We start from the raw sequence: 27628 nt of genomic DNA, 5'->3' as shown, positions 1-27628 counted from the left end.
GGGCAAATAAAAAGGAAGTGTGCCAGATCTTGAGGAGACTTTCCGTCGCAGCCACAAGCTGGCAACACTTCGCCCCGTTGAGCACCACTTGGGAATGCCAATAGGAGATGATAGAGGTCAAAGCGGAACCTTGTTAGCAGAAACCGCTCATAGCTAGACATAGGCCATGTCAGGTAAGGTTCTGTTTGCAAGCATGTTTTTAACAATAGATGTTTCCTAACGCTGACCTTCTGTATCTCGACCTCTTCTCTGTCGGTACATCTTAACAAAACTATGGCATTCTTGACCAGGCTCACATCAGATTTTCTAATTGTGTTTGGGGCATAAAACAGGTCCTGACGACCAATTGCCGTTAGGCTGTCCTTTATATACTTTACCCACGGTACCTTAAATCTCCCATCAAGCTGTAAAGCTTCTTTCAGTAGGGCATGTGTTAATGGAATTTCATTGTTTAGCCAACAGTTCAACCAACATGTGACTGGGCTTACTGCTATTCTGTCACCTAGATAGGGTACCCCCAGCTCCTCGTGTACTGAGTAATTCCCAATACCCCTGGGCAGTCTTAGGATCTTTTTTAGGAAGTTATTTTCTGTGACCTCTAGGTCTTTGGTCTTACGATAGCCCCAGAGCTCGCTCCCATAACAGGCAACAGCAACGCTTTTTGCCTGGTACAATTTAAGCAATGCGGCCAACGGGCAATTGACGATTTTTTTTGCAAAGCCAAGGATGGCCGCATTGACCCTTGTTGTTTCTCCCTTCTTTTTGGAGACTGCTGGGCCCCATGATAACTTGTAATCTAGCAGGACCCCGAGGTACGAGAAGGAGTTGGTTGATGGAATTTTCTCCCCATTTATACTGAAATGGTCAGGTTTCCGAATACCCTTACCTGCTTTCATAACGAAGGACTTGGAGTTATTTATGCTTAAACCACGTGACTCCATAAATTTGTGGAAGGAATTTAATAATTTCTGGAGGCCGATTGCTGTTCTAGAAATAAGAACAGCATCGTCGGCGTAGAGTAATACAGGTACCCCTTTGCGCTCGACTAAGGGGTAATCTGCTTCTACAAGTAAAAGAGATTCCTCCAGTTCATTAATATACAGGTTGAATAAAAAAGGGGCCAAGATACAACCTTGTCGGACACCCCGATTTATTTTAAATTCATCCGTTACGTTAAGGTCTTGGGAGTAACGGACGTTCGCCCTTGTGTCTGTATGCAGATCAGCGAGGAAATTAACAAGGTTCCTCTCTACACCCATTCTCAGCAGAGTGGCCCATAATAGGCTTCTGTCTACACAGTCAAAAGCGGACGACAAGTCCATAAAGGCCATGTAGACAGTGCCTTGTCTCGCCAATGTATACTTACTTAGAATAAGGTATAGGTTCAGACACTGCGTAATGGTCGAATGATCTGGTCTGAACCCGTATTGTATGGGTGAAAGGATGTTATTTTCTTTAGCCCAGGTAGATAACCTGTTAAGAATTACCCCCCCCTACCACTTTAACTACTGAATTCAGTAAAGAGATTGGCCTGTAACATAACGGGCTACTGCGATCGCCCTTCTTAAAAATGGGGACTATAGTCGAAAGACCCCAAATTCTTGGGCATCCAGTTGTCACCGCTGCATTTATTACAGCCGTGAGAACCGGAGCCCAGAAAGGGATACTAGACTTAAACAGGTCCGGCGGCAATCCATCCGGACCCGGGACCTTGTTGGTGGTTAGACCCTGTATTCCCCTAACGGTCTCTTGTACTGTGAAACACAGTGGAGTCGCAGTTGGAGTTAAAAGGTCAGGGACTTCCCGTTGCTCATTGCTCTTAAAAATTGTACTGAAATGGGACACCCACTCCCCCTCTGGGATGTTTGTTCCAATGGCTGTGTCATTTGGATTTTCAAACACAGGTTTGTTAATTATTTGCCAGAACTTGCTGCTATTCCCCAACACAGATGGGTCTAAAAGGGATTCAATAACGTTCGCCTTAATTTCCTTTTTTCTAATGGCTATTACTTTCCTATAGGCCAGGCGAAGATTTTTTATCAGTTCACGATCTCTGGGTTTAGTTTTTAATGCAAGTTTCAGATCCCTTCTTGCCTTTGAGCAGTTATGGTCAAACCATTTGGAGTTATTCTCACTATGACCCTTTGTTGGCGCTGTGAGCATGGAGCCAATTTTGGCGACCAGCCCCTCGAACCTAGACAGAATGTTCGAGGGGATTGAATCAGGTGAAAGACAAACGGACAGCTCCTCTTCACATGCGCTGGTTATGTTAGTGTACAGGGTATCTTGATTTACCATTGACCATCTAATGCGACGCCTGCCATTTACACACCTTGGCATACCATGATCGATGCGGGACTGTCGTTTTGCAATGAATGGTCCGCCCAAGTTTATAACAAGGGGATTATGATCACTGTATATACTGGTGAGAATAGAAAAATGCAGGACCCATTGAACAGCATCTGGAGATATTAATATATGATCGATAAAAGAACCCTGCCCGTGCCCTTTAAAGGTTGGGGTGTCAAAGATTTTTATATCGGGGACCAACGACATAGCTACAGTCAAATTGTGTTCATTCATTAGGTCGTTTAGGTTCTTGCCACCCCTACTGTGGGAGAAGTGAAAACCTTCCTCATTATAACACCCTAAGGACCCCATTGGCGTACTAGCTGGGTTACCACATGGTTGAACATTAAAATCACCTGCTATCAACAAATGCCGTGATACATTGTAAAAATTTTTGCTCAGAATATCGTTTAGGGAGGCAATATTGCAAGTTTCATTACTGCTGTTAGCATTATAAAAATTAACCAGTGTCAACACAATCTTGCCATTTTTTAAATCAATCTTCTGTAAATTCAAATTTACACTATGGTAGTTGCTTGTAATACATCGCAGACCTTGGTTAATAAAAATGGCCAAGCCACCCTTGGCTCTACCCCTGGTCGAGGCAACTGCTGGAGTAATGAAGCTTAGAAAACCCTCCATATGAACATTGTTATCCTCTATCCAGGTTTCTTGGAGACACACAATGCTAAATTTTCTAATAAATGTTAGCCATACTGGATCTTGTAACTTACTTGCCAAGCCTGCAATATTCCAAGAGATTAAATTTACACTGTCATTGAGAACAGGGCAAGTAACAGACTCTCTGGTTAATTGGGTGGATGTTGAAGTAGGCAGCGCTGCGCCTACCACCACCGGGCCCACGGTACTCACTGCATCTGACTCCCGATGCTCAGATGTATCGCTATTAACTAGCCTTATATCTGGTAGGGGTGTGGAGGACACCTCGATTTCCCCAGAAAACACTGTAGATGGTACTTTAGGGGGACTACTGTTTTTAACAGCGATTGTTTGGGCAGTGTGTGAATTTTTATCATAGCAGCGACCCCCTAGCTTCTCAGGTGACCTTGAAGTACATGAAGCACTTACCCCACTCCCCATAGATTCTGCATTCCTTAAACATCAATCGCAGTCCTCTAGGCCGCTAAAGGCCATGAACCTGTTGGAAAGCTCTAGGGGCGTAAATGGTAACAAATTTGACATGTTCCCATTGAAACCTGTTTTATGATTAAAAGGTATGGTATTCCACCCGTGTATAGCTGGTGGTGGAGCCAGTTGGTGCATGTATACAGGGTTTAGAGCGGACTCGATGTTAGGGAACTGGGAAGAGGAAAAGGTATTGTTATTATAGTATTGTGGGGGGAAGACAGTGGATCTGGGGTAAAAGTATGTCAGGGGGCGTGGTACTATGCAGTTCTTTTCATTTCCGTAAGGCCAATTCAGGATATGTTGTACGGCTTTCCTGTCTCTAAAATTTATGACCACGACATCGCCACCAATGTCCTTTGCTCTGCCCCCCAGCCAAGACAGGCGCCGGACATGGACTATCTCACCGTTTATCGCAATGGGTTTGGGTCTATAAAGAGAGAGCCAATGCGTGATTTTATTTTTTAGTTGTGAGTATCCCTCTCTTTTACCATTGGGCAGTTCTGGGACCCCAGTGAGTATGACCACGTACGGTAATGCTTCTGGGGGAAGTTCTGTGGGTGGTGTCCTAGACTGGTCCCCTCTTCCCCAGTTATTCTCCTTCCCTTCAGGATCGTATACCAAAATCTACAGTAGAGAAATTTTCTGTTGGAAATGTTGTATTGAAAGTGTCAAAAAATTGGAAATAGATTAATTCTCTTGTTTTGTTGGATTTTAGGTGCCTGCTGGCTTTAGTGTGGCTGGAAGTGTCAGGGTAGGAAACGCTCTTGGAGCTGGTAATATTCAGCAAGCAAAAAGATCAGCCAGTATAGCTTTGCTGTGCACAGGTGAGTCCTTCATGAGTTTGACTTTCAGGCCACTGAGCTTCACAATTATCATTTCCCATTTTCACAGTCTGGTTTTTTTAAAGTGTTGCTTATATTTTAAGATTGTCTGACAAAACATTTCGGGTCAAAAATAACTTTGTAGGTAGAGGACAAAATATTGACTACAAAGCAAAGGCAAAAATAGTGTGACAAAATATTGTAATTATATTAAAATGTTAATATTGTACAATATATCAATTTAAAAAATGTTGACTAATTTAAATTAATAAAAGTTACCAAAAGATTAGAACTTGCAAACTAAAATGAATATATATTTGACATCAAATGTAACAAAATTAATGACACTCCGACAGCAGTTTCAAGCATATTTAATTATGCAGAAGATGTGATTAACCCGTTTTGGCTGGTCCGAGCCTTATCCACGACAAATGATGTTGTGAATGCTCTGCATTTAAGTTCCCAGTTGGATTTATAGAACTGCGAGTCACATAACACACTACAAAGAATATTACCTCTTAACTTGAAAGACGGGACATTCGTTCATTTCACCTATCCGCCATCTTTTAGTAGGCAAAATGTGCTAAATATAATGTACTAATTCAGTTCTTGATAATAGCTATTCCTTCTCGTGCTTCTCGTACTTCCATTTAAGAAAACATATTAAATTCCAAAATATCAAATGAAGACTAAGTCTTGCAAATTGCTCATACCGGAGGTTTGATTTCTGTCCTGAGTTAATAGGTCACCATATCACCCCAGTGGGTAATGCATCTGCCTACCGGTGCTACTCTTAGTGCCCCAATCTAGAAAAGAAAAGATAATCAAAAGCAGTGAATACATTTCAAAGTGCATTTAACGTCTACTGTCAGGTTAAAAACATGAGGCAGCTCGTCAAACAGCAGACAATTTTGATAGAAATCGGTATAATTTCTCCGCAGCATTCAGCCGCTGGGCTCTTTTCTGTCCATTTCTATAAACAGTCTAGCTTCCAGTCTCAACAGCTCCAACTCCTACGGCCTCCCCACCAACGTTTGGATACGTGTATTAAACCCCTGTAACACGGTTCTGTTTAATTCCTTCCATGCTCTTTGCCAAAATGTTTAGCCATTGCATAAGTTAAGTCCATGTTCTTTATTGCCCTCAGGTGCTGCAAGATTCTTTTATGAAGAGGTAAAGTTGTGCTCCCTATATATTTCTTAGTGCAAGGACATTCCAACATCTATACTACAAAACCAATTTTACAAGTTATTCTTTCTTTAATAGTAATACTCTTCCTGCATATAGTGTCTTATGAGGTTCTATTCTCTCTTTGTCTGCAGGCTTTGCATCTCGTACACCTTACAGAACCTTCTTTATCTTTCAACCATGCGCCACTCTTTTGTGTTCGGTTCACATCACCTTTAACTAATTGATCTCTCATTGATGCTGCGCTTTTATAACTAATCATTGAGCGTCACCCAAATTTGTCTCCTATAAAGGGTTACTGTGGACTAAATGCCAGTGTCTTTTCCATGCAGACCTCATCTACAAGTGTAAATGTTGTTAGGAATCTGTGTTGTGTCCCCTTTCTCTTTTAAATCTGTTAAACAATCTTCTTCCTTCCTGATTTTTCTACCTCTCTGTTGCTGTCAGATGGAATTTCTAACGTGCACCCTCTGTTTGAATCGGTCACTCATTTCCTTCTCAGTTCGCTCATACTCCTTCTCAGTGGTACCTAGTCTCCTGGCTCTGAAAAACTCTCTCTGATGAGAGAATGGGGGTGGAAGCTCTGAGCATGTACGGTACTGTTACCCACTGTCCGCTTTCTATGCAATATCGTTCTTAATTTATGCTCCTCTACTTGTACCATTACATCAAGAAATTCTATTTCACTATTACTCATTTTTTGTGTAAACATTAGATATAGATCCTTCGTATTAACCTCCTTGATAGTCTTTTTAAGATGGTATTCCTGCAATAAAGCTATACTAACATCGAATTTAGATAAATCTGATCAAACTTGCTGTCTTTTGATGGAGTTTAAGCCTTTGGTATTGCAAGTAAAATGTTTTAATGACCTAAAATGTGAATATAAAGTAAATAATGGAATGACCCAACAATAATGCAAACAATATTAAAGAAAGCGTGTAACTTGAGTACCAATATATTGACATTGAAACTCAAAGGTTTGAGCTAGGAATAGGGAGATAATAGAGAATGGCGATTGTGATAGGAGACTGGAATAAAGAAGGGGAACAATGTTGGCTTAAAGAAAAGGTAAGTTAATGTGAACAATATTAGAAGAAAGAATAATAGAATAAAAGAAGAAAGAAGATCATACCTACATATTCTAAAACCCATAAAGAGTAGGAGGGGATGAGGCCATATAGAAGGTTACCTGACCATGAAATTCGTTTGAATGACCCGTCTAAACAAGATCTTAAGCTAGTCAGTATATTCCAGAAAATATAAGATGACCCCTCTCGGTTTTCTTATATTGGAAGTCCCTGCAAGTGTAGGGCCTAGTCTATGGGCGCGCTGAATGTTAAGAAGGGTGCCCTCTGGTAAATTAAGTATTGTTGGAAGGAATTATTTGAAGAAAGAGATAGAGCCTTCTGCCCCCTCCGATAGACCGTATATTCGAAGATTGTTTAGTCTGTTCCTGTTTTCAAGATTTATACTTGCTTCTGAAGCGACGTCACCGGAGATGGAAGAGCTTGTACCTTAGTACAGGATGAACATAGAGATTCAATATTGTGCTCCACTGTGGTGATTCTTTCTTCTAATCTTGACCATCATTCCGTTAGAATCTGTAGTTCGTTTGTTTCTTCTACAAAGGGACGTAGAACGCAAATCTCTTCTAGTAGAAGGTCCATAGAGACTGTTGAGGGCTGTTTAGAAGGATAAGGAGGTTCTTTTTTTAGACGTTTGGTGGATGCTTTGCAGGCAGCAGAGGGTACAGTGACGATTGGTAGTAGAGGGTACAACGATTCTTGTTACCTCTACCAATTTTACCTCTGGTGACCCTATTCCATATAGGTTTTAGCGCTCTGATTATGATCTCATTGAAGGTTTCTTATCATAGAGTGTTTGTGGGACAATTTTCGACTTGAATTTAAAGGTAGCACCCATTTCTTCCCGCACACTTAGGATAGTTAATTCAGTGGCTAGAACAGATTTGATAAGTTTCACTCTCTCCCTCCTCCTGTAACGCTATCAGATCTCTCATAAGACCTACATCTGCCACCAAAAGATTGCTCTCAGTAATGCTCGTATTGCTTATTGTATTGCCATACCTGCTGGTACTGCTACCCTTGTCCATCTCAAACATTTTCAGTAGCTTAATTTTTATCCAGTATTATGGGTGTCTTACATAGATTCACATGCCCGAATCATTCCCCGTCGTTGGAATGGGAGTCCCCGGTACATAAATAAAGTAATGTCCTATAGACATATAGAGAAATAGGCCTTTATGCCTCACATTATTAACATATCTATGTACTTTTGTACAAAGGACCAAACTCTAGAAAAGAGCCAATCAGCCGTCACCTCCCTCTAGAACCCTCCTGGAAGGAGCCTCAGTCCCTCAGATTTTCTACCGCACGTTGTGCTACGGGAGTCTCCTCTGAGCTCTGTACAGGTTTGTTTCTTCACAACTGGTTTCCAATGTTCTGGGATATTTTTCTCCTGTTTTCTTCAGTGACTGCTCTATAATATGGCTGACACACCAAAAAAGGGTCTTTTTAGAGCCTGTGGTTCTTGTGGAAAGAAAAGGCTACATATTGATGACCAGCATAAACACTGCCTACATTGCCTGTATCCAGACCATTCTGCGAAGGACTGCAAGGTATGTCGTACCTTTTCCACTAAAACCCTCAAGGACCATGAAGGACGCCTTTTAATTTGGCTCCAGAGACTGAAAGACAGAAACCACCTTGATTCCTCTGAGGAAAGTGAAGGTTCTTCAGTCTCTTCAAAATTATCTCTGAAGAGACCAAGGGTGGCTTCTCCTAACCCTACGGCTCCTCCTCAAAAGAAGACATCAAAGAAGTCTTCAGAGGTTCTGGCTAAGAACACTTCTGTGAAGGAAGTTCACACCTTCAAGAAGCCAGACGACGATATCGTCGACAACATCTTCATCGTCTAAGAAAGCCGTGTCTGCAGCTTCATATGTATCTATGTCGACGACGACTGTTTCTACATCGACGGCATCGTCGTCATTATCCTAGTCGACGACTTCGACCCCCATCGTCGACGGCAGGTAAGGCTTTGTCGTCGACTATAGCCATCAGGAAAATACCGTTGTCGTCGAACACCCCGTCGGCACTGACCTAGTCGACGACCGCATCGGCGACTACCTCGACAACGAAGCCAATATCGTCGACTTCAACACCATCGCCGAAAGCATCGTCGACGAAGGGCTCGTCGACAAATACAGTCGACGAAGGAATATCTCTGCCGTCGACTGCGGCCCCGTCGACGATGACTCCACCGACTATTACAACTGTCGACGCTCCACCGTCGACGATCACACCGTCAGGGCTTGTCGACGATGATGGATTCTGGCCTACAAGCGACATGCGTACGCCTAAAAATCACAAAAAGGGCGCTGACGCCGTCGTTAACATCACCAAGCCGGGTTGAACCAATTCCTCCAGCATGTCTCCTCCAGGAGGAAGATTCAGAAGAGGGTGACATGTTCCAGATGGCGACAAGCCCTTCGGAGCTTCATGTGAAATGTCAGAGCTCAGATCAGGAGGCGGTATATCATCCGCCACCTACTCCTATGGTTTGTCTTCCAGCATCTTTAGTTACAGATTTGCGTTACCTCATTCAGGATTATAAACAGATGTTTCCAGAGTCTCCAGATCCTCTGCCTGCCACAGTAACTCTGTCTCCAAGACCACGGCCTCCACCCTTGAATATTCAGCCGGAGAGATTTTATTTACCACATCCTCCAACTTATGATGAGGAAGGAGAAGATGAACAGGAAGAGGGAGAGCTGCAGGATACTCAATCCGTACATGATGACTGGGATGACTGTCATTCCCTCCCCTGCATCTCCAGTGCCCGCGCCCGCTGATTCACCACCAGGCGACATTGGAGGGTTCCAGAATGTGGTTGAGAGGGCTGTTCAATGTTTTAAGATCTCGATGGTCTCTCAAGAACAAGACTGCTTTTTGTATGACTTCAAAGAACCTCTCAAAAAATCAATTAGGTCAATACCTATTATCGATTGTCTATGGAGCCAGGGCGTTAAAATCATGCAGAATCCCTCCTCTGTACCTCCAGTGATACCTCGGTTGGACAAAAAGTATAGAGCGCCTGATACTGCACCGGCCTGTTTGACAGGACATCCCAAACCGGATTCAGTGGTAAAACAGGTGGCCCAGAAGAACTCCAGGAATCCTTCGGCCCCTTTATTGGCTCCTCCTGATAAGAAAGGAAGAAGATTGGACAACATTGGGAAAATGTTTTCCTCAATGTCAGCGATGACGGTGAAATGCCTTAGCGCTTTTTGGGACTCTATAAGAGGCAAGTATGGGCGGATATAGCCCCATATCTGTCAGAGTTACCAGATACATCCAAAGAGTAGGTGAAGAAGATTTTCCTAGATGGTGAAACATCAGCGTCAGAAATAATAGACTGTGCGATGGATATCGCTACGACAGGGTTACGCCAGTTGGCTGGAGCAGCAGTCTTGCGACGCCAGGGGTGGCTGAAAGCAACTTCATTCCGTCCTGAGGTGCAAACGAAGATATTGGACATGCCCCATGATGGCCAGTTACTATTCGGCTCTAAAATTGATGAAGCACTACAGAATATAAAAAAGGACACAGACACTACAAGAGCTTTGGGCAGTCTCCAGTACAAGAAGCAGTCCTTTCGTGGATCTTGAGGAAGAGGGCAGTCTTCCTAAAAAGGAAATTTCCAATACAGGTCTTCATACTCTTCAGGCCAAAGTCACCCCAATATCAACATCGCCAACAACAGAGTCTGCAATCTTCTTATGGCAAGTCGTCCTTTCGAGGTAAAGGACAGCAAAAGAACAACGGACGTAGACAATGATATGTTTCTTCAGCCAGTCCAGACTTCATTTCACTTATTAAAAATTGGAGGAAAGATTTCCCACTTCTTAAAAAATTGGAAAAAGATTACCACGGACCGTTGGGTCCTTCAATTAGTGCAATTCAGCCATTCTATGGAATTCATGCAAATCCCTCCCCAAACTCCTCCCCGCCCAATGCATCACAAAAATGTACGGCTGCTTCTGCGAAAGATCTCTATTATGCTCCAAAAAGGAGCAATAGAGGAAATACCTCCATCTCAAAGGGGAAAGGGATTTTATTCTCCCTTCTTTTTGATGCAGAAAAAAGAGAATAAGTGGAGACCGATTTTGGACCTCAGGGCTCTCAACAAATTCCTGAATAAGCAGTTGTTTCGCATGGTGACGATCCAGGAGGGTCTACAACTACTGGAAGAGGAAGATTTTATGACGTCCCTAGACCTTCAGGACGCTTACTCCGTATCCCGATTCACAGGAATCACAAAAAATATTTAAGATTTGCAGTAGCAGGCAGACACTTTCAATTTCTCGTCCTGCCCTTGGGCTCAAGTCTGCACCTCGCATCTTCACGAAATGTCTCTCCCCAGTGGCGGCATATCTCCGGAAGCGCCATCACAAAGTCTTACCGTATCTGGATGTCTGGCTGATCAAGGCTCCATCCTTAGAAGACACATCACGGTCTTCTGACGCCTGTCTACGGCTTTTTCATTGTTTGGGTCTCGCACTCAATCAGGAAAAATCAGTCCTGCAACCTTCTCAGTGCATCAATTTCCTAGGTGCAACCCTGGACACGCGTTCGAAGAATGCTTTCCCAACCCAAGAGAGGAAGAACAAGCTTCTGGCACTAGCTGTTCTAGTGGCTTCAAAGAAGGCCTTGATGGTCCGCCTTTTCAAGTCCCTCCTGGGGATGATGTCATCGTGTATCCTCCTGATTCCTCACTGTGTTTCAGATGGGTTATTGAAGATGAACCTCAGCTGAAACTTTTGCTCTTTGAAAATTTTGATTTGGACTTTGGGAACCGAAGTTATGTTTCTCCGAACTTTTGAGGCACGCCTTGCGGTAAGCCGGGGACTTGGCAAGTTGGCACGCCGGGACGAAGTTGAACAACAACGGCTGAGGGGTCTTCCCCCAGTAGCCCTGCATTAACTTTCGGTTTCACTTTCGTGTCCTGGCATTGTCTGACTGTGGGACTGTTCCGTTCTGTCGGAGATCCGTCCAGGCTCTGTCTTCTCAGTGTGTGCCTCCTATCCTCTATGCTTCCGTGTCGAACTGCCTTGTCACCTTGGCCACACAAGCCTACTTTTGTAGACTTTTGGTGATTTGCCTGCAGGCGGCCATTTTCACCAGATCTCACGGGCCCCTCCGGGGGCATATCTCCCAGTATGGAGGCTAGGGCCGACACAGAGAAACGGAAAACTAAGGCGCCCAATCGCGGGTGACCGGTCCAAACCAATATCATGGATCGGTATACCCAACCTAAAGGGTCCCCCGGTGGCGCCAACCGTACCTCGGAGGACGCCAATTAAGATTCAACTGCACCTACTGAACTGTCTCTTCAAGATGTCATGAGCGCCATTGCCAATATGAAGGCGACCATCGGCCAACAGTATGAGGCTCTGGCTCATAAAATCGACACAGTTGCCATAGACGTCACCTTGATCAGAGCCGACTTGTCTAAAACTAACGAGTAAGTGAAATCATTGGATTTGAAGACTTCTAGCCTTACGGCCAATGTGTCGGACCTTCAAACGGACATCGGCAATCTGAACTCAACCAACGATCTTATGTCTCATCGACTGGAGGATTTTGAGAATAGGGCAAAACGCAACAACATCCGCATCATAGGTGTCCCGGAAAACCCTGAGAATCCTTCGATGGACCTCCTGGTGGAGGACCTCGTTTTGAACCATCTTGCCCCTACTGGACTGAGCAAGTTCTTTGCAGTGGAGCGTGCCCACAGTGTTTCGGGTGGAAAGCCGAGGCCGGGCACCCCTCCGAGGCCTATCATTGCCAAGCTCTTTCATTTCAGGGACCGGGATGCTATCCTGCAGGCTTCGAGGGTGAGCGGCCCGGTAAAATTCGACAACGCTACAGTCCACTTTTAGCCGGTCTTCACTCAGCTCGTCCAGAGGCAAAGGATGGGTTTTCAGGGTGTGAAGCGAAGACTTCTAGACTTGGGCCTAAAATATGCTATGTTGTTTCCTACTAGACTTCGTATCGAGTACGAGGACTGGACATTTTTCTTTGATCGGCCAGAGAGTGTGAGTGACTGGCTGAATTCTCTGCCTGCCCGGAACGACTGAACTGAGCGCCCTGGTGGCGCCGAGGGTGGCGTGCCAGAACAGAAGTGACGACGCGGTCCCTGATTTCCGAACACTTTACTCCTTGCAGCTGGGTTCTATAATTTTACCATTGTTGTATTTATTGTTGTCTACTCGAGGGTGGCGGGGGTGATGGGTCTCCTTCCTCCTCCAGGGTCTTTTTGTAGATTGGGGTAATGGTAGGGCGACAGGCACACTGCAAGTTGGGGTGGCTTTTTAGTCGGGTGCAGGGTGGGGTGAGTTGTAATGGGAGTTGGTTGGGGGCTGGGGCGAGTGTTTGTGGGTTTGTTTTCCTTTTTCAAGGCAACGTATTGTCCTTTTCTATGACTCGAATACTGTGCTCTTTGTGGGGTGAGTTCTACACCTCTTGTTATGATGGGGGGTAGTTGGTTGAGGCTAATATCTTGGAATGTCAATGGGTTGGGTGATAGAATAATACGGGGAGTGGTGCTGCAATTCTTGCGTCGCCTGTCCCCTGATGTTGTTCTTTTACAGGAAACGCATCTGGTGGGAAATACGTGTCATGCCATGAATAGGTGGGGTTACCATCTTGTTGAACACTCTGGTTTCACCATTGGTTATAGGGGTGTTGGCATTCTTGTTCGGTCCTCTCTCCCACTGGAGATAGATGATGTAATCCTTGACGACAGGGGGCGCTACGCCACCCTCACTGGTAGATGGGAGGGTAGGACTGTTTCCTTGCTTACTGTATATGTTCCGCCGGGTCTGCAGACCTCCACCTTTTCAGATATTGGGCGAGTAATGCTGGGACTCCCTGATGGTACTCTGGTTATGGGCGGGGACTTTAATTATGTTGTTACTGGTACTTTAGACCGTCACCCCCCCCAGAGATCTTCCTAAGTCCCAGTCATGGCTTAGTGGTTTTTTGGAGACTTTTGGTTTGGTGGACTGCTGGAGGTTGATGCACCCAACACAGAGACAATACACCTTTCACTCTGGGGCACATGGAAGTCTTTCCAGACTTGATTACGTTCTCATGCCGGCGGCACAGTCCCCTTTTGTCAGAGAGATCAGACACCTTGCCCGGGGCATTTCAGACCATTCCCCATTATGGCTCTGTATGGATACTGGAGTGTGTAGTGCAGGGCGAGTCGCTCCCATAAGCCCCTGGTATTTACGTAATCCCAAGACCCGTGCTAGTTTGATAAAGTCCCTGGATCACTATTTCCTTGAAAACGAGGGGTCTGTGTCCTCTTCTGTGTCGCTATGGGAGGCCTTCAAGACTGTCATTCGTGGGCATGCCTGGTCCTTGATTTCTGAAGCCAAGAAAGCTAAGAATCAAGAAGTTCTGCGTCTTGAGGCAGACATAATCGAGCTGGAGAGTGACTTGGAATCTAGCGTTACTCATGATAAACTCCACGCCATTGGTTTGAAACCGTTGGATTATAGGTCCCTTGTCACTGATGCTGCCAAAATAATGCACAGGGAGCAACAGGGCAGATTGTACGATGTGGGGGACAAGGCGGGTAAATTGATTGCGTGGCTAGATAAGAAAGAAAGGGTGAATCGTGTGGTCCCCGTGATTCAGAATTTGAATCGAGAGTGTGTGACTGATCCGAGTGATATAGCGGAGTGTTTTGCAGACTATTTTCGTACAGTGTATTCACCTGTCTCTGATAGGGATGAGGAAGACTCTCTTTTGTTGCTACGTGATACTGCGCTGCCACGTCTATCAGAGGCTGACCGAGACCTAATGGATGCTCCATTGTCTGCAGATGAAATTGCAATCACCATTCGTTCCGTTCGCTCTGGTAGGCCATGGGCCCGAACGGTCTACCCATCGAATTATACAAATTGCGCCCGATAAAGTCGAACTGTATCTTCGAGATATGTTCCTGGAGTCGCGAGACCTTGGCTCCCTCCCTTGTGATCAGGGTTTAGCTATAATTGTGGTAATTCCTAAGGAGGGAAAGCCTCGGGATCGTTGCTGTTCGTACAGCCCCTTCTCCCTGTTGAGCGCTGAACCTAAAATACTAGCTAAAGTTTTGGCTAATCGGCTGATTACGGTGATTGGGGACCTGATCCATCCGGGCCAATCTGGTTTTATACTGCATCGTAACACCGCACTCAACTTGCGGCGTTTGCATGGTGTCCTCGCAAAGGCGGGGTCTCTTCAAGAGCCGGCCATCTTAGCTTCCTTGGACGCCACAATGGCATTTGATACTATAGAATGGCCGTACCTCTGGGCCGCCCTCGCGAAATTCGGTTTCGGTTCTGAGTTTATCGGATGGGTGAGACTTATATACGAGGAACCGCTGGCTCAGGTGGTCGTTAATGGCCGAGTATCTGATTCATTTACTCTTGGGAGGGGTACGAGACAGGGTTGCCCGTTGTCTCCCCTGCTGTCTGCGCTTGCCTTAGAGCCTCTTGCAGCTTGGCTCCGATGGGAGCCTTCGATAAAGGGTATTCAGTGGACTCCAGATTTTGAAGACCGGATCTCGCTTTACGCTGACGATATCCTATTATACCTCACCTCCCCCCGAAAATCGCTTAATGTTTTGTTCAATGTTCTCACCTCGTTTGGCAAGAACTCGGGTCTAGTTATCAATTGGACTAAATCCTGCGTCTATGTAATTTCGGGTGATCTTTCCCCCCTTGCCTCGTAGATTACCAATCCAGGTCTCGCAGACGGGATTCAAATATTTGGGGATTTTTATATCAATGGACCCTGCTGTTCGCTAGGAACACAACTTGCTCCCCCCTCTCCGGAGGTTGAAGCTCGACGTGGTTCGTTGGCGTAGATTGCCACTGTCGCCGCTCGGTCGTGCCGCGCTCTTTAAAATGATGTCCCTGCCACGTTTTCTGTATGCACTTCAGAACTCACTCGATGTCATCCCGGCAAGCTATTTCCGGGAGGTGGAGAACTTGCAGAGGCGGCTTATCTGGGACGGACGTGAAAGAATCGCTCTCGCCAAGCTAACCCTCCCCTGGTATGACAGGGACATGCCGCTCCCGGATATCAGGCGATATTATTGGGCCTCTCAGTTGAGCGCGATTAACCACGCAATGTATGCACCCAGCCCAAACCCTGCATTTGAGATGGACAAGTATCAGTTGCTGGGTGGGAATTACAATAGGGCACTTTACTCCAAGGTGGCAGGGAGAAATCTGACAGGTCCCACTAGGATTGCTGTGCGAGTCTGGTGTGACACAATGCTGCCCTGGGTTGGAAGAATCGACTGACGCGCGCGACTCCTTTGTATGCGTCTGAGAGATTAGGATGTCTCTGGACAACGAAAGGTTTTGAAAAATGGGATATGATTGGCATCAGCAGAGTGGGCAACCTCTGGGCTAAGGGTGCAGTTAAGTCTTTTGAGACATTGCAGAATGAATAGAAGTTGAGTGACAGGGAGTTTTTTAGATATGCACAGGTTCGACATGCCTTGACCTCGGTTTTCCCCGTCGATGCCGATATCCCTGAGTCCTTCCCGCTGGAAGATCGTGTGCTCGATGGTTATCTGCCTGATAGTACGATTTCACTAATATATAAGAAGTTGATCAATAATCGGGCAGATCTCCTTGTACGTCTCCGGGAAGTCTGGATTGGGGATGGGCTGGAGCTGAACGATGAAGACTGGCAGTCTGCATTATCTTCACCTAAGGAGGTGGCCATTACTGCCCGTCTCCGTCTCGTCCAACTTAAGATTCTCCATTGTGTGTATGTCACCGGTCCTCGTCTGGTCTCTATGGATTTTTCTTCTGATGGGTTATGTAGGCGTGGATGTGGAATGAGTGCTACTTTCCTCCATATTATTTGGGAGTGCCCGGAGGTGACGGTGTTTTGGAATCGTGTGCATGCAGTGATGGAGTGTGTTACCGGAGTTGCTCTTCTGCCTGAAGCCCGGCGATGTCTGTTGAATGTGTGGGAGCCGAATGATTATAATGTTGCTCAGACCCTGTGGGTGACCCTTGGGAACATGATCGCCAAGCAAGATATCGCACAGTTATGGGGTTCGCGGCGGCCGCCCACTGTGTCAGTATGGAAGGAGAATATGGTTTAGTGCATGTTTAGAGAGAAGACTGTGTATTTGGCATGGGGCAAGCCGGGGGCGTGGACCAAAATCTGGAGCCAGTGGAACGCCTATCGAGGGGACATTTGTACACCCCCGTTCGAGAACAATCCAGACATCTCCTCCTCCTGATCCGACATTCCGTGTCTAGTTTAAACTTTGTAACACATTTTTGACCTACCCACTGGCTCCCCTGACCCCCTCCACCACCTACTAGTTGGCTCAACTTTGCAAATGAGGGTCCCTCCTGTACGAGCACAATTTCGTATACAATGTCCTATTCCTTGAGACTTGTTTGTTTTTCTTTTTCCTTTTTATTTCTCATTTTCTTTTATAAAAAACAAAATAATACTTTATCATGGCTTGATCCTGTGTTGCTACGACTCTTATCCTGCATGGCTGCCGGACCTCAGGGATGTCGGCGAAGGAGCTGTGGTATGCAATGATTGCCTCTACTTTTGCTAGCGGCCGGCCGGCCCCTGTGGTTGTAGGCCCGCGTGTGTAATCATATTTAAATGCACAATAAAGTTTAAAAAAAAAAAAAGAAAGTGACTCCCCAGATAGTCAGAGCCCTGCAATGTTGGATTTCATCTCGGATTCTTTATCAAGGCTTGACATTCCTACTTCCAGCTGCTCCTCATATTATCACAACAGACGCCTCCTTGGAAGGTTGGGGAGCTTTTCTGCAAGAGCTGCGGATAAGCGGGAAGTGGTCTCCCTTGGAGAAAGGGCTTCATATCAATCTCCTCGAACTGCGGGCAGTCTTCCTGGCCCTTCAGGCTTTCCTTCCAAGAATTAAGAATTCCCTTGTGCTCGTCCGGATAGACAACACTACAACGATGCACTACCTCAACAAGCAGGGAGGGACGTGCCCACTGACACTCTCTCATGAGTTGCAAAGGATCTGGAACTGGCTAATCACAAACAAGGTATCTCTTCGGGCGGAGTACGTCCCAGGCATGGACAATGTACTCGCCAACTCATTGAGCAAACAAAAGACAACATCGCACGAGTGGGAACTGGATCAGGAGATCCTCAACCAAATCTTCTCGCGATGGGGCACTCCACAGACCGACCTATTTGCCACAAGATCCAACGCCAAATGCCCACACTTCGCAAGTTAGCGTCCCCAGTCAGGTTCTCTCGGGAATGCATTTTCGAATCGCATGGTGCAACGTCTTTGCGTACGCCTTTCCACCATTCCCGATGCTTCCCAGAGTCCTCAGGAAATTGAAGGCGGAGCCTTGTACTCTCATTTCAATAGCCCCAACTTGGCCACGTCAACATTGGTTCACGGAACTCCACCGCCTATCTTTGTAGCCACAGATCCGCCTGAAACAGTGTCCATATCTGCTCACGATGAGCAACCAGCAAGTCCAGCATCCGAATCTGGCATCTCTCAGTTTAGCCTCCTGGCTCCTGAGTTCAGAGAGCTTCAGAATTTGAATATTCCACCAGACTGTAGAGCCATCCTAGCTCGAGCACGAGCACATAGCACCAATAAAACATACTCTTTGAAATGGAAGAGGTTTTGCATCTGGTGTAAAGATCGAAGAATGCACCCTTACTCTTCCTCTCCGGAAAAAGTTTTGCCTTATCTTCTCCACTTGGCAACGTCAGGCCTTGCTCACTCCTCCATCAGGGTCCACTTGGCTGCAATATCCCGTTACAAGAGATCTTCAGCAGGTCCTACTCTCTGGTCTCACAGACTGATCAAACAATTTTTGAAAGGATTATACAGGACTTTCCCTCCGGTGAAAACGTTGCCACCTACCTGGCACCTTAATACAGTCCTTAATCAGCTCATGAAGCATCCCTTTGAGCTGGTGCACCGGGCTGACCTGAAATATCTCTCTTGGAAGACAGCTCTCCTACTTGCGCTCACCTCCGCGAGGCGGGTGAGTGAGCTGCAAGCTTTCTCGATTCAGGATCCCTTTCTGCAATTTAAACAAGACAGAGTGATTTTGCGGACAAATCCGAAGTTTATTCCAAAAGTCCCATCGGATTTCCATCTCAATGAGCCTGTGGTTTTGCGTTCCTTGTTTCCAAATCCCAGTACTGCAGCGGAAAGGTCGTTGCATTCATTGGATCTCAAGCGGTGTTTAAAATGTTATATCGACAAGACAAAGACTTTCAGAAAGTCAAATCAGCCATTAGTGGCTTACAGCAAGCCCAGGAAAGGTCTTCCGCTCACTAAACAGCACTTTTCCAGCTGGATTTCGGCAGCTATTTCTTTTTGTCATGAACAAGCAGGACCTCCCCTGCACTCTAAAGTACGAGCCCATTCTACTAGGGCGATGTCCACATCCATGGCACTTTTCGCAGGTGTGCCTGTCATTGACATTTGCAGAGCGGCAACATGGAAGTCGCCACATACCTTCACTAGGCATTACTGCCTGGACATGGAGCTTATGAAGGATGCTGCGGTGGGACAAGCAGTGCTTCGTCATCTGTTTCACTAGAGGTGAGCCTTCTTTCATCCCTCCATCCTTCTCATGTACGCACATTTCTCTATTGTGCAATTTGAAGGTATTTATTGCTTACAACTATATGCTCCTATTAGTCGCTTGATATGTTATTATCTAATGACTTGCATATACTGTACCATCCAAAATGTGCTTTGTGCATTGCTTGAAACTCTGATTCAGGCATGTGAATCTATGAAAGACACCCATAATACTGGATAAGAAATGCGTTACTTACCTGTAATTTACCTGTGAGTCTTTCATAGATTCACATGCAACCCTCCCGCCTTCCCTGGAAGGGCTCACCTAATTCTATCAGTGATACGCCTGATACGACAGAGTCAGGGCTAGCAGGAACCGTCCTCGAATGGTTGAAAAACTTCCTAAACCATAGGAGACAAGTAACCGTGCTAGGAAAATACTGCTCGGATGAAAAAACCATAAAAACAGGGGTACCACAAGGCTCAAGCCTGAGCCCCGTGTTGTTCAATCTCTATATGACCCCCCTGATAGAACTCATCACATCCTTCAACATCAGCACGATATCTTACGCTGACGACACTCAGCTCATCCTAGTACTGGACAGCAACTCCTCCAAAGCAGAGGAAAATTTACGAAGCTGTCTGACGGCAACCTTTGATTGGATGCGAACAAACCACCTCAAATGTAATTCAGGTAAAACTGAAATCCTCCCTTTCGGCCAAAACAACCTCTTTTCCCCCTCCAATTGGTGGCCTCAAGACGCCGAAATTCCCCCTAATACCATCACGTCAGCTCGTAACCTAGGGATAAGGTTTGATGAAGCCCTATCCTTTAAGCAACAAGCAGGTACAGTGGCAGGGTCCTGTTTCAATATCATTAAAGGTCTTAGAAGATTCTTTGACTTCCTTCCCTTAACAGCTAGAAAGACTGTGGCAGTAGCCCTCATCACATCACGCTTGGACTACTGCAACAGCATCTATGCAGGCGCAAACAGAGCTGTTTTGCACAAATTGCAGATGGTGCAAAACGCCGCCGCCCGCCTGGTGCTACGACTACCCAGGAAATCATCTGCCTCAAAAGCACTCAAAACCCTGCACTGGTTACCCATCCACAAAAGAGTGCTATTTAAAATCCTGCTCATTACTTTCAGAGCCTACCACCAATCAGGACCCATATACCTGTCCCAAAGGTTTGGAAGATACACTCCCCCTCGATCACTCAGATCATCCAACCTAAACCTACTCGCAGTCCCCAAATTCAGACTAACCACAAAAGGTGGAAAATCTATCGGAGTACTGGGAGCCAAAGCTTGGAATAAGCTCCCACCACAAATGCGCCTGATCCAGTCCGAAAAAGTTTTTCGTAAAATGCTTAAAACATGGATCTTCAATATTGAAGACTCAATCTGCTTAGCGTTAATCTAAAATCTCTTTCTTCCCATAGACCAGGATCTATATTTTAGGATCTACCTAAGCAGCTTCCCTTTTTCCCTCTCTGTCGGGACAGTGATGTCTAGCGCCAAGATGCTCCCTGGAGTGTAAGTGCGCTTTAGAAAAGCCTATTCACATTCACATTACTTAGCTTTGTGCGTACGAAAATCTGAGGGACTGAGGCTCCTTCCAGGAGGGTTCTAGAGGGAGGTGACGGCTGATTGGCTCTTTTCTAGAGTTTGGTCCTTTTTACAAAAGGACATAGATATGTTACTAATGTGAGGCCTATAGGCCTATTTCTCTATATGTCTATAGGACATTACTTTATTTATGTACCGGGGACTCCCATTCCGACGACGTGGAATGATTCAGGCATGTGAATCTATGAAAGACACCAATACTAGATAACTGCAGTTAGAGGTAAGTAACGCATTTCATCTTCTACATTTATACAGCTCTACCCTGAACTGAACATAATTAAAGCATGATTCTGGACAGTATGAGAGTCCCAAATATAGAATCTGTCTCTCAGCTGTTGTTAGAACTTAATTGGTGAGATTTACAACTGTTCTTACATTTGGCAATACTTCTTGCTGGTCCTTGTTGTCCTCTTGAACTGTCCTCCACGGTTTTCTTTTTCCCTGTTCCCCTCGCCTGTTTTTTCCTTATTTCCTTATTTTTGTTTTTTGTAGGGTCCTATCGGTCTGTGGTTTGTCCTCGGTTCCACATGTAAAAATTATTCAGCGATTGAGGTGCAGGTTCCTTCATTGATCCCTAGGTTTCGCAGAGCGAGGCCTATTGTCGGCGGTTCTGCTTACAAGGAGCTAAAAGGGAGACAAGAGATGGGCATGCGCAGCCTTGCGGAATCGGATCAGGTCGCGTGCGCGTTCACCATCTCCTGTCTCCCTTTTAGCTCCTTGTAAGCAGACACACACGTGCGCACAGATGCGCACACACACGCAGGCACACATAGAAACACCCCCTCCCACCCGCCGCGTGCACACTCCACGCAGGCACACACGCACACACACACACACACTGCATACACACACGCTCACAAACACATGCATGCGCGCACACACACACACAAGCACACACATCCCCATCACACACATCCCCATCCCCTCTGCCCCCCCTACTAGATCTAGTAACTTGCACGTTTACGTGCCTCCTGCTTCTTATGCAACACCTCTGCAATCACCGTGGCCTTATATTTATTTGCTACAACGCCCATAATGCATGTTACAGAATGCTGCTAGGCCCCGAGGCTCCAGTAAAGCCCACTTTCACATACAAGTTGCAGGCCCCCTCGTGCAAGAAGAACCGGGGAGAGAGCATGGAGGCGGACACTTGCATCAGCGGATCCAGTGTGAAGGTAAACGCTCACAGCGCCGTGTTTCACACCCCATCTTGCTGCATTTACACCACACCCTGCTGCAGTTCCACCCACAGCTGCGCCGTCTTACCGGTATACAACATGTATTTTCACCGGCATGGCTACAGGACAGTATCACAACATAAGATTGTACGGACAAAGCTCTACTTCCAGCACCAACGATACAATTGGCTAGGTTAACAACGTTGCGCATGCTCCGTCCAGAAATGCAAAAAAACCAAAGAGTCCTACAAGTCCGCCCATACAAGTGCAGACGAATCCATTTACAATAAGCGGAGGGGTTGGGTATACCCTACCCCTCAGCTTGTGTATCTGCACGGTGCCCGCGCTTGCATTTTCCAACCAGTATGTAAATAAACTTTATTTATTTAACATTGCAGCCAATTTCAAATAGAAGATTGTGAACTAAGTCCTTTCATTCTAAGTCATATAATGTCAGTAATTTAGAGTTAGGGGTGTGTAGAATGTTGCGCAGTGCGTTGAGTACTGTATTACTGACTGAGGTGGATTTGAACTCTTTGTCATTTTTTCACATTGTGCTGGTGCAACGTGTGCAAACCTTTAGGTTTAATTTTACATGTTATGATTTATTAAGTCCAGGGATAACATTATTTTCTCATTTTCAAACCGGCCCCCAGTAGATCTGGCATTTAGAAAACTGGTTGTTGTAATGCAACATATATTTCCAAATAAGTGGTGTGGAAGGCGAATCCTCAACATGAACGGTCTAGAAGCTAGTCTGTTAACCGCCAATGTGTGTCAGAACTGAGACTGTGCAAAGCAAGCTTACTTAGCCTTGCCCTCCAAGTCTTGCTTTCATTAGGTCACTGTCTCATGAAACAGTCACCTTCACCGCAGTCTGTCTCTCGGGGAAGCATTTCTATATTCCAGGTCTTTGCCTTCCATTGATAAATCTTGCACGGTTATCCTTATCAACCGTGTAATCTCCCCCACAGTTTCTCCAGTCCCAGAGATATTCTGTAAGGAACCGCGCAGGAATACAAAAAATATTTAATAATGGGTAAGGTACCTGGATGCTAAAATGGAAAATGAGAATTATCTCTTAGCTAACAACACAGCTCCCATTAAGATTTTCAGGGTATCACTTAATTGGCATAAACAGTGCAAGTAGAATAACACTAGTGCATGAAGCTAGGAATCAATAAGAGACCAAGAATCCTGGTGTGAGATCCACTTTAGTGATGTGAAAGACCAGGTGAAACAAAGGTGGCAACAGTGTGAGGGTTTGTATAAAGTAACTGTCTTAGTATTGTAAGCAGTGCCCTCTTTAACACATAGACACGCTGGGCAGTTACCTGAAGAACCTACAAGCATAGGGGCCCCATGAAGAAGAATTTAATCCAAATTTTCTGTTAAACATTTTTATTCCTGTGATTGGTTGTTAGGCAGGGCTCAGTGCACTGCTTTGCCCAGCGGCCTGTAATGCTTTTAAGACCGTCCTGAATATAAAGATCACACGTACCAAATAAATCACTTAGATGTTCCAGGATATTTATTTACTCAGAGATGAGAAGCACCCAACTGCGTTTCAGCCACGCACAGCTTTACCCAACAGTCGCCTTATTCAAATCTGGGAATGATAACCTGTCCTCTATAGAATGCTCATGTGTCACTGTAGTCCCTGGCTAACTGAGACTGTCTAAGTACAATATGACACATCTCCTTTCTTTACAACTTGCAAAATGAAAATACAATGTGAACTTAACTTATTATTGCAATAAATGAAATGTAAATCTAAAACAAGAATTCCACTTGACCAACCCACTAAAACACAAAGACGTTTATGTGACAAAGAAGACCATAAATAAAAAACATTGTCATTTACAATGCCAATAGCTCAAACTCTTGCAAATGCGAGACCTATTGCATTGTAAATGCTGGTTTTGTTGTAGTCGCCTAATCTTTGTTGTCTTATGGATTCAAACCTTCTGGCGTACGTATAAAGCTGCCATCTCTCATAGTTTAAACTGTCTATTTGGAACTTGATTGCCTTTTTTGCTTTAATTGTGACCTCATATGTTTTTGATCCTCTCCTTCGTTTCTTACTTTAACTTTCTGATCTGTTCCTTATATGCTTCTTCTAACTGTTCATTTATTGGTTTTATCTGCGCTAACAGTTCCATTCCTTCAATATCAGCTAATTTAATCGATATTTTTAACATTCTTTTTAAGCTGTTTGCATTGTATTCAGCCTATTCTTTGGGGAGATCTGGATGAGGATATTCATAACTTGGCATGATCATTATCCTCAAGCCTGTTATTCTCCCCACATCCATAATGAAGTGCCCTCCCACCATTTGGAGAGTTTTCTTTTTGTCAATGTCTCTAAAAGTAATAACTTGCTCTTTAAATCCTGACCCAAGCTTTGTCGGCTGGGGTTGCCACTTTACTGTTAGCATTTTCTGCAAATAATGTATCTGCAAATAATGTATCTGCTGCCTGCTCCCTCAATAGACATTCCTCCTCTGCCATAATCAAATGCATCACTCACCCATGTTGTAGACCACTCTGAAACAGTCACTATTCAACTGTCGATGTTGCATTTAGTGAGTCGGGCTGACTCCGATAGTGACCTAAATAACTCAAGACAGAAATCCTACCCAGGTTCAATTTGCAAGACCTCATCTTCATTTGATATTTTGGAAATTAGTAATATGTTTGTTTAATTGGTAGAATGAGAAGGTATAGCTATTCCCCACTTGGGAGGTACACAAGATTGTTGTGCGTACCTAGACATTATATCAAGAACTGCATTGGTGCATTAGGTTAGCGCATTTTATCTACTAAAAGATGGAGCATCCATGAACTGAACGAGTGACCCGTCTTTCTAGTTAAGAGGCAATATTTAATGTAGTGTGTTATGTGACTCGCAGTACTAGAATTCTTATAACTGTGATTGCTTTTTTCCCCAGCCTTCCGAGTTGGTATTACCATGATTGATTGCATTATAACATTGTAATATTTTTTCTACTTTAAATCATATTCACGAATACATGTGCCATATCCATACAAATATTTGCAACAGTTTTTGACCTTACCGTTGTGTCCTTCATCTATGTTTAGAAATTCTGAAGTAACTGTGTACTTAAATGCAGAGCATTCACAACATTGTTTGCCTTGAACATGGCTCAGACGAGCCGAAACGCGTTGAACACATCTTTTGTATAATTAAATCTTCCTTAAACTGCTGTTGGAGTGTCGATCTCTTTGTTAGGTTGAAAGAGTTCCTGAGGATGGAAATGTATGCTAATTATGATTCTTATAATTTTTTTTTAACTCTGTGCGCTAAATCTCCCCATTGAACCATAATGTAGCATGGATTGGAGTATTTAAATGGATACCTATAAAGGACTTATAGAGCTGGGAGCAAGACCTTGAATGTTGAAACACATTGGCTTTTTGTTTGCCCCTGAGTTTTGGAATAATGAATCTTGATAATTTTGCTCTTTCCAAGTGCAGCGTGCCATTGTTCTTTTTAATGTACATCATTAATTAAATCAAAATGAATCCATTAGCACTTAAGAATATTTAAGAAAATTAAAAATGTTTAGAAAAATCATTAAAAACAATTATCAATATTTAAAACACTTCCGACCTGCTGTCTGGAAAATATAACACCCAGCGAATCAACTTTGAAACAAAATCAATTTAAAATGCTTAAAAACAATTAACAATACACTTTAGTTTATTATATAATTCTAAAAAAAAATACTGTTTGTTAATATAAACAATTAAAATCCATCAATTAACAAAATCAATAATCTAACCAATTAACATTTCAACTAAAATGTTCAAATAAAATAAGGTACAATTAAGATAATTTGCATAATGGCAAATAAAAGTAACAATGTAAAAATAGAAATGTTTTATAAGCTGCTAAAATGAAATACTAAAAAAATCTCATTGGATACCCTGACATACTCAATAACTCGCTAATAAATAAATTCAAATAAAATTAGCTTAATCTTTAAATATATCACCAAATTAACAAAAATAAACTTAACTCAATAAAAAAATACACACTCAACATTAAAATAATATCTTATTAAGCAAAAGCTAATAAAACGCAATAATGTACTTAAAAAAATATAAGATACTAAATATCCTTACTTTCTATATTGTCCCACGGTATTTTTAACATCACAATATTTGCTGCTCATAAGTAGAATAGTGGGGCTGACCTGGCTGGCCGCTTTGGTTCCCTTGTGCTGACCTGCTCGTTGTTGGATTTCGAATGCTTTCACTCTTGGAAGCGGCTCTCATCGGAGAGTTGCTGCTGCTGATCCCAGGACCCGCCCTGACCGCCCACACCGCTGCGGGACTGCGAGGCAGTCTGCACACCTGTAGCCTCTTCCCGCAGCGGCCCCACCCCCCCATCCGGGAGGATATAAACAGGCAACCCGTCTCGCGCAGTGGGACGCGCGCGGGACGAAGCTCGGGGCGAAGACCGGGCAAAGAGCGGGCCGTTTGAGGCCGTTCGAGAACGTTAGAGACTGGACTGGGCCACCCCATTCACATCAGGTATTACCCCAAAACCTACCTCCCGGCTAAATTTATATCACCGCCATCTTCTTAGTCGCCCCTGAGCAATATTGCCCCCTATGAGCAAAATGGAGACCAGGAGCAAAGCCAACCAGGTAGCTAATGGCCCCACAACAACTGCCCCAACTCAAGGTAAAATTGACAACTATTTTCTGAAAGCAGGTTCTCTCTTGATAGACGATATCACCCTTCTAGAAAGACGAATCTCGCAGGAAATAGAGTGGGTCAGGAGGTCATCGATGGGTGTTATAGCGATGGCAAAAACTCCTGAAGACAGGCGGATAATTGATACTTCACAACTTGGTGCTTGTGGTGGGGCACATCGACCCACTAGCATAGATCTCTCTGAGGGAACAATAAGTGATTTAGAGGACATGAGTCTTCTCTCATTGCCTCTAACGCAAATCACCCAACTACCTAACCTAATAAACACGGGGGAGGATACTGATCTAACCATCCAATGCCCCACCTCACTCAGGGAAGAATCGACCACAACAATTGATACCCCAAATTTAGTAGGGACACCTAGTGCTAATCGGGGGTTAAGGGAGGGTGCCATTCAAAAAAGGATACCGGGGAAACAGACCACTAAGGAAAGGAAGACTAAAAAAGCAAAAGGAAAAATAGGGGAAACACATAACACAACCAGCCCAGACCACACTAACCAGGAAAGAACCTCACCTGTGATAGCGATTGATCCCTCTCAGCAACCGCCCAGTGACACCTTCACTGACCAGCCACTTCCCACTATGGAACACAATTCTCAGCAGAAGAGGACATAACATTAGCTGACATAGGTCACCTTCTGAAGTCAATTATAAACCCTCTGGAAGCTCGCCTGATGAAAATGGAGGCGAGATTAATCAAAATCGAGAAAACCGCCTTACAGATTATGGACTGTTGGAAACCGGGGACTTCCCGCCCCACGCTTCCCAACATTGACCCGAAACATAACAGTAACTCGGTTCCTCACAAACTTGCAAAAGGTAACGAGGCAGTAATAACAACTACAGCGGGTGACAAAAATACCAAATTACATAGTAATCATCCATCAAAATCAAAACCCAAATC

The 27628-nt window shown here is 44.6% G+C and overlaps 1 protein-coding gene across 1 annotated transcript in view; it reads left to right on the top strand.

Moving 5' to 3' along the window:
• LOC147730242 (multidrug and toxin extrusion protein 2-like) overlaps positions 1 to 27628 on the top strand; it is an 832471-nt gene that overhangs the window by 358937 nt on the left and 445906 nt on the right. The window contains exon 11 of the mRNA XM_086955003.1: positions 4214 to 4322. Within this exon, the coding sequence (XP_086811129.1) occupies positions 4214 to 4322 (109 nt within the window). The remainder of the gene's footprint in view (positions 1 to 4213; positions 4323 to 27628) is intronic.

This window comes from Lissotriton vulgaris, chromosome 2_1, assembly GCF_964263255.1.
Source record: "Lissotriton vulgaris chromosome 2_1, aLisVul1.2, whole genome shotgun sequence".
NCBI lineage: Eukaryota > Metazoa > Chordata > Amphibia > Caudata > Salamandridae > Lissotriton > Lissotriton vulgaris.
The sequence above is the reverse complement of the archived record's forward strand: the minus strand, read 5'-3'. Positions and strand labels throughout refer to the sequence as shown.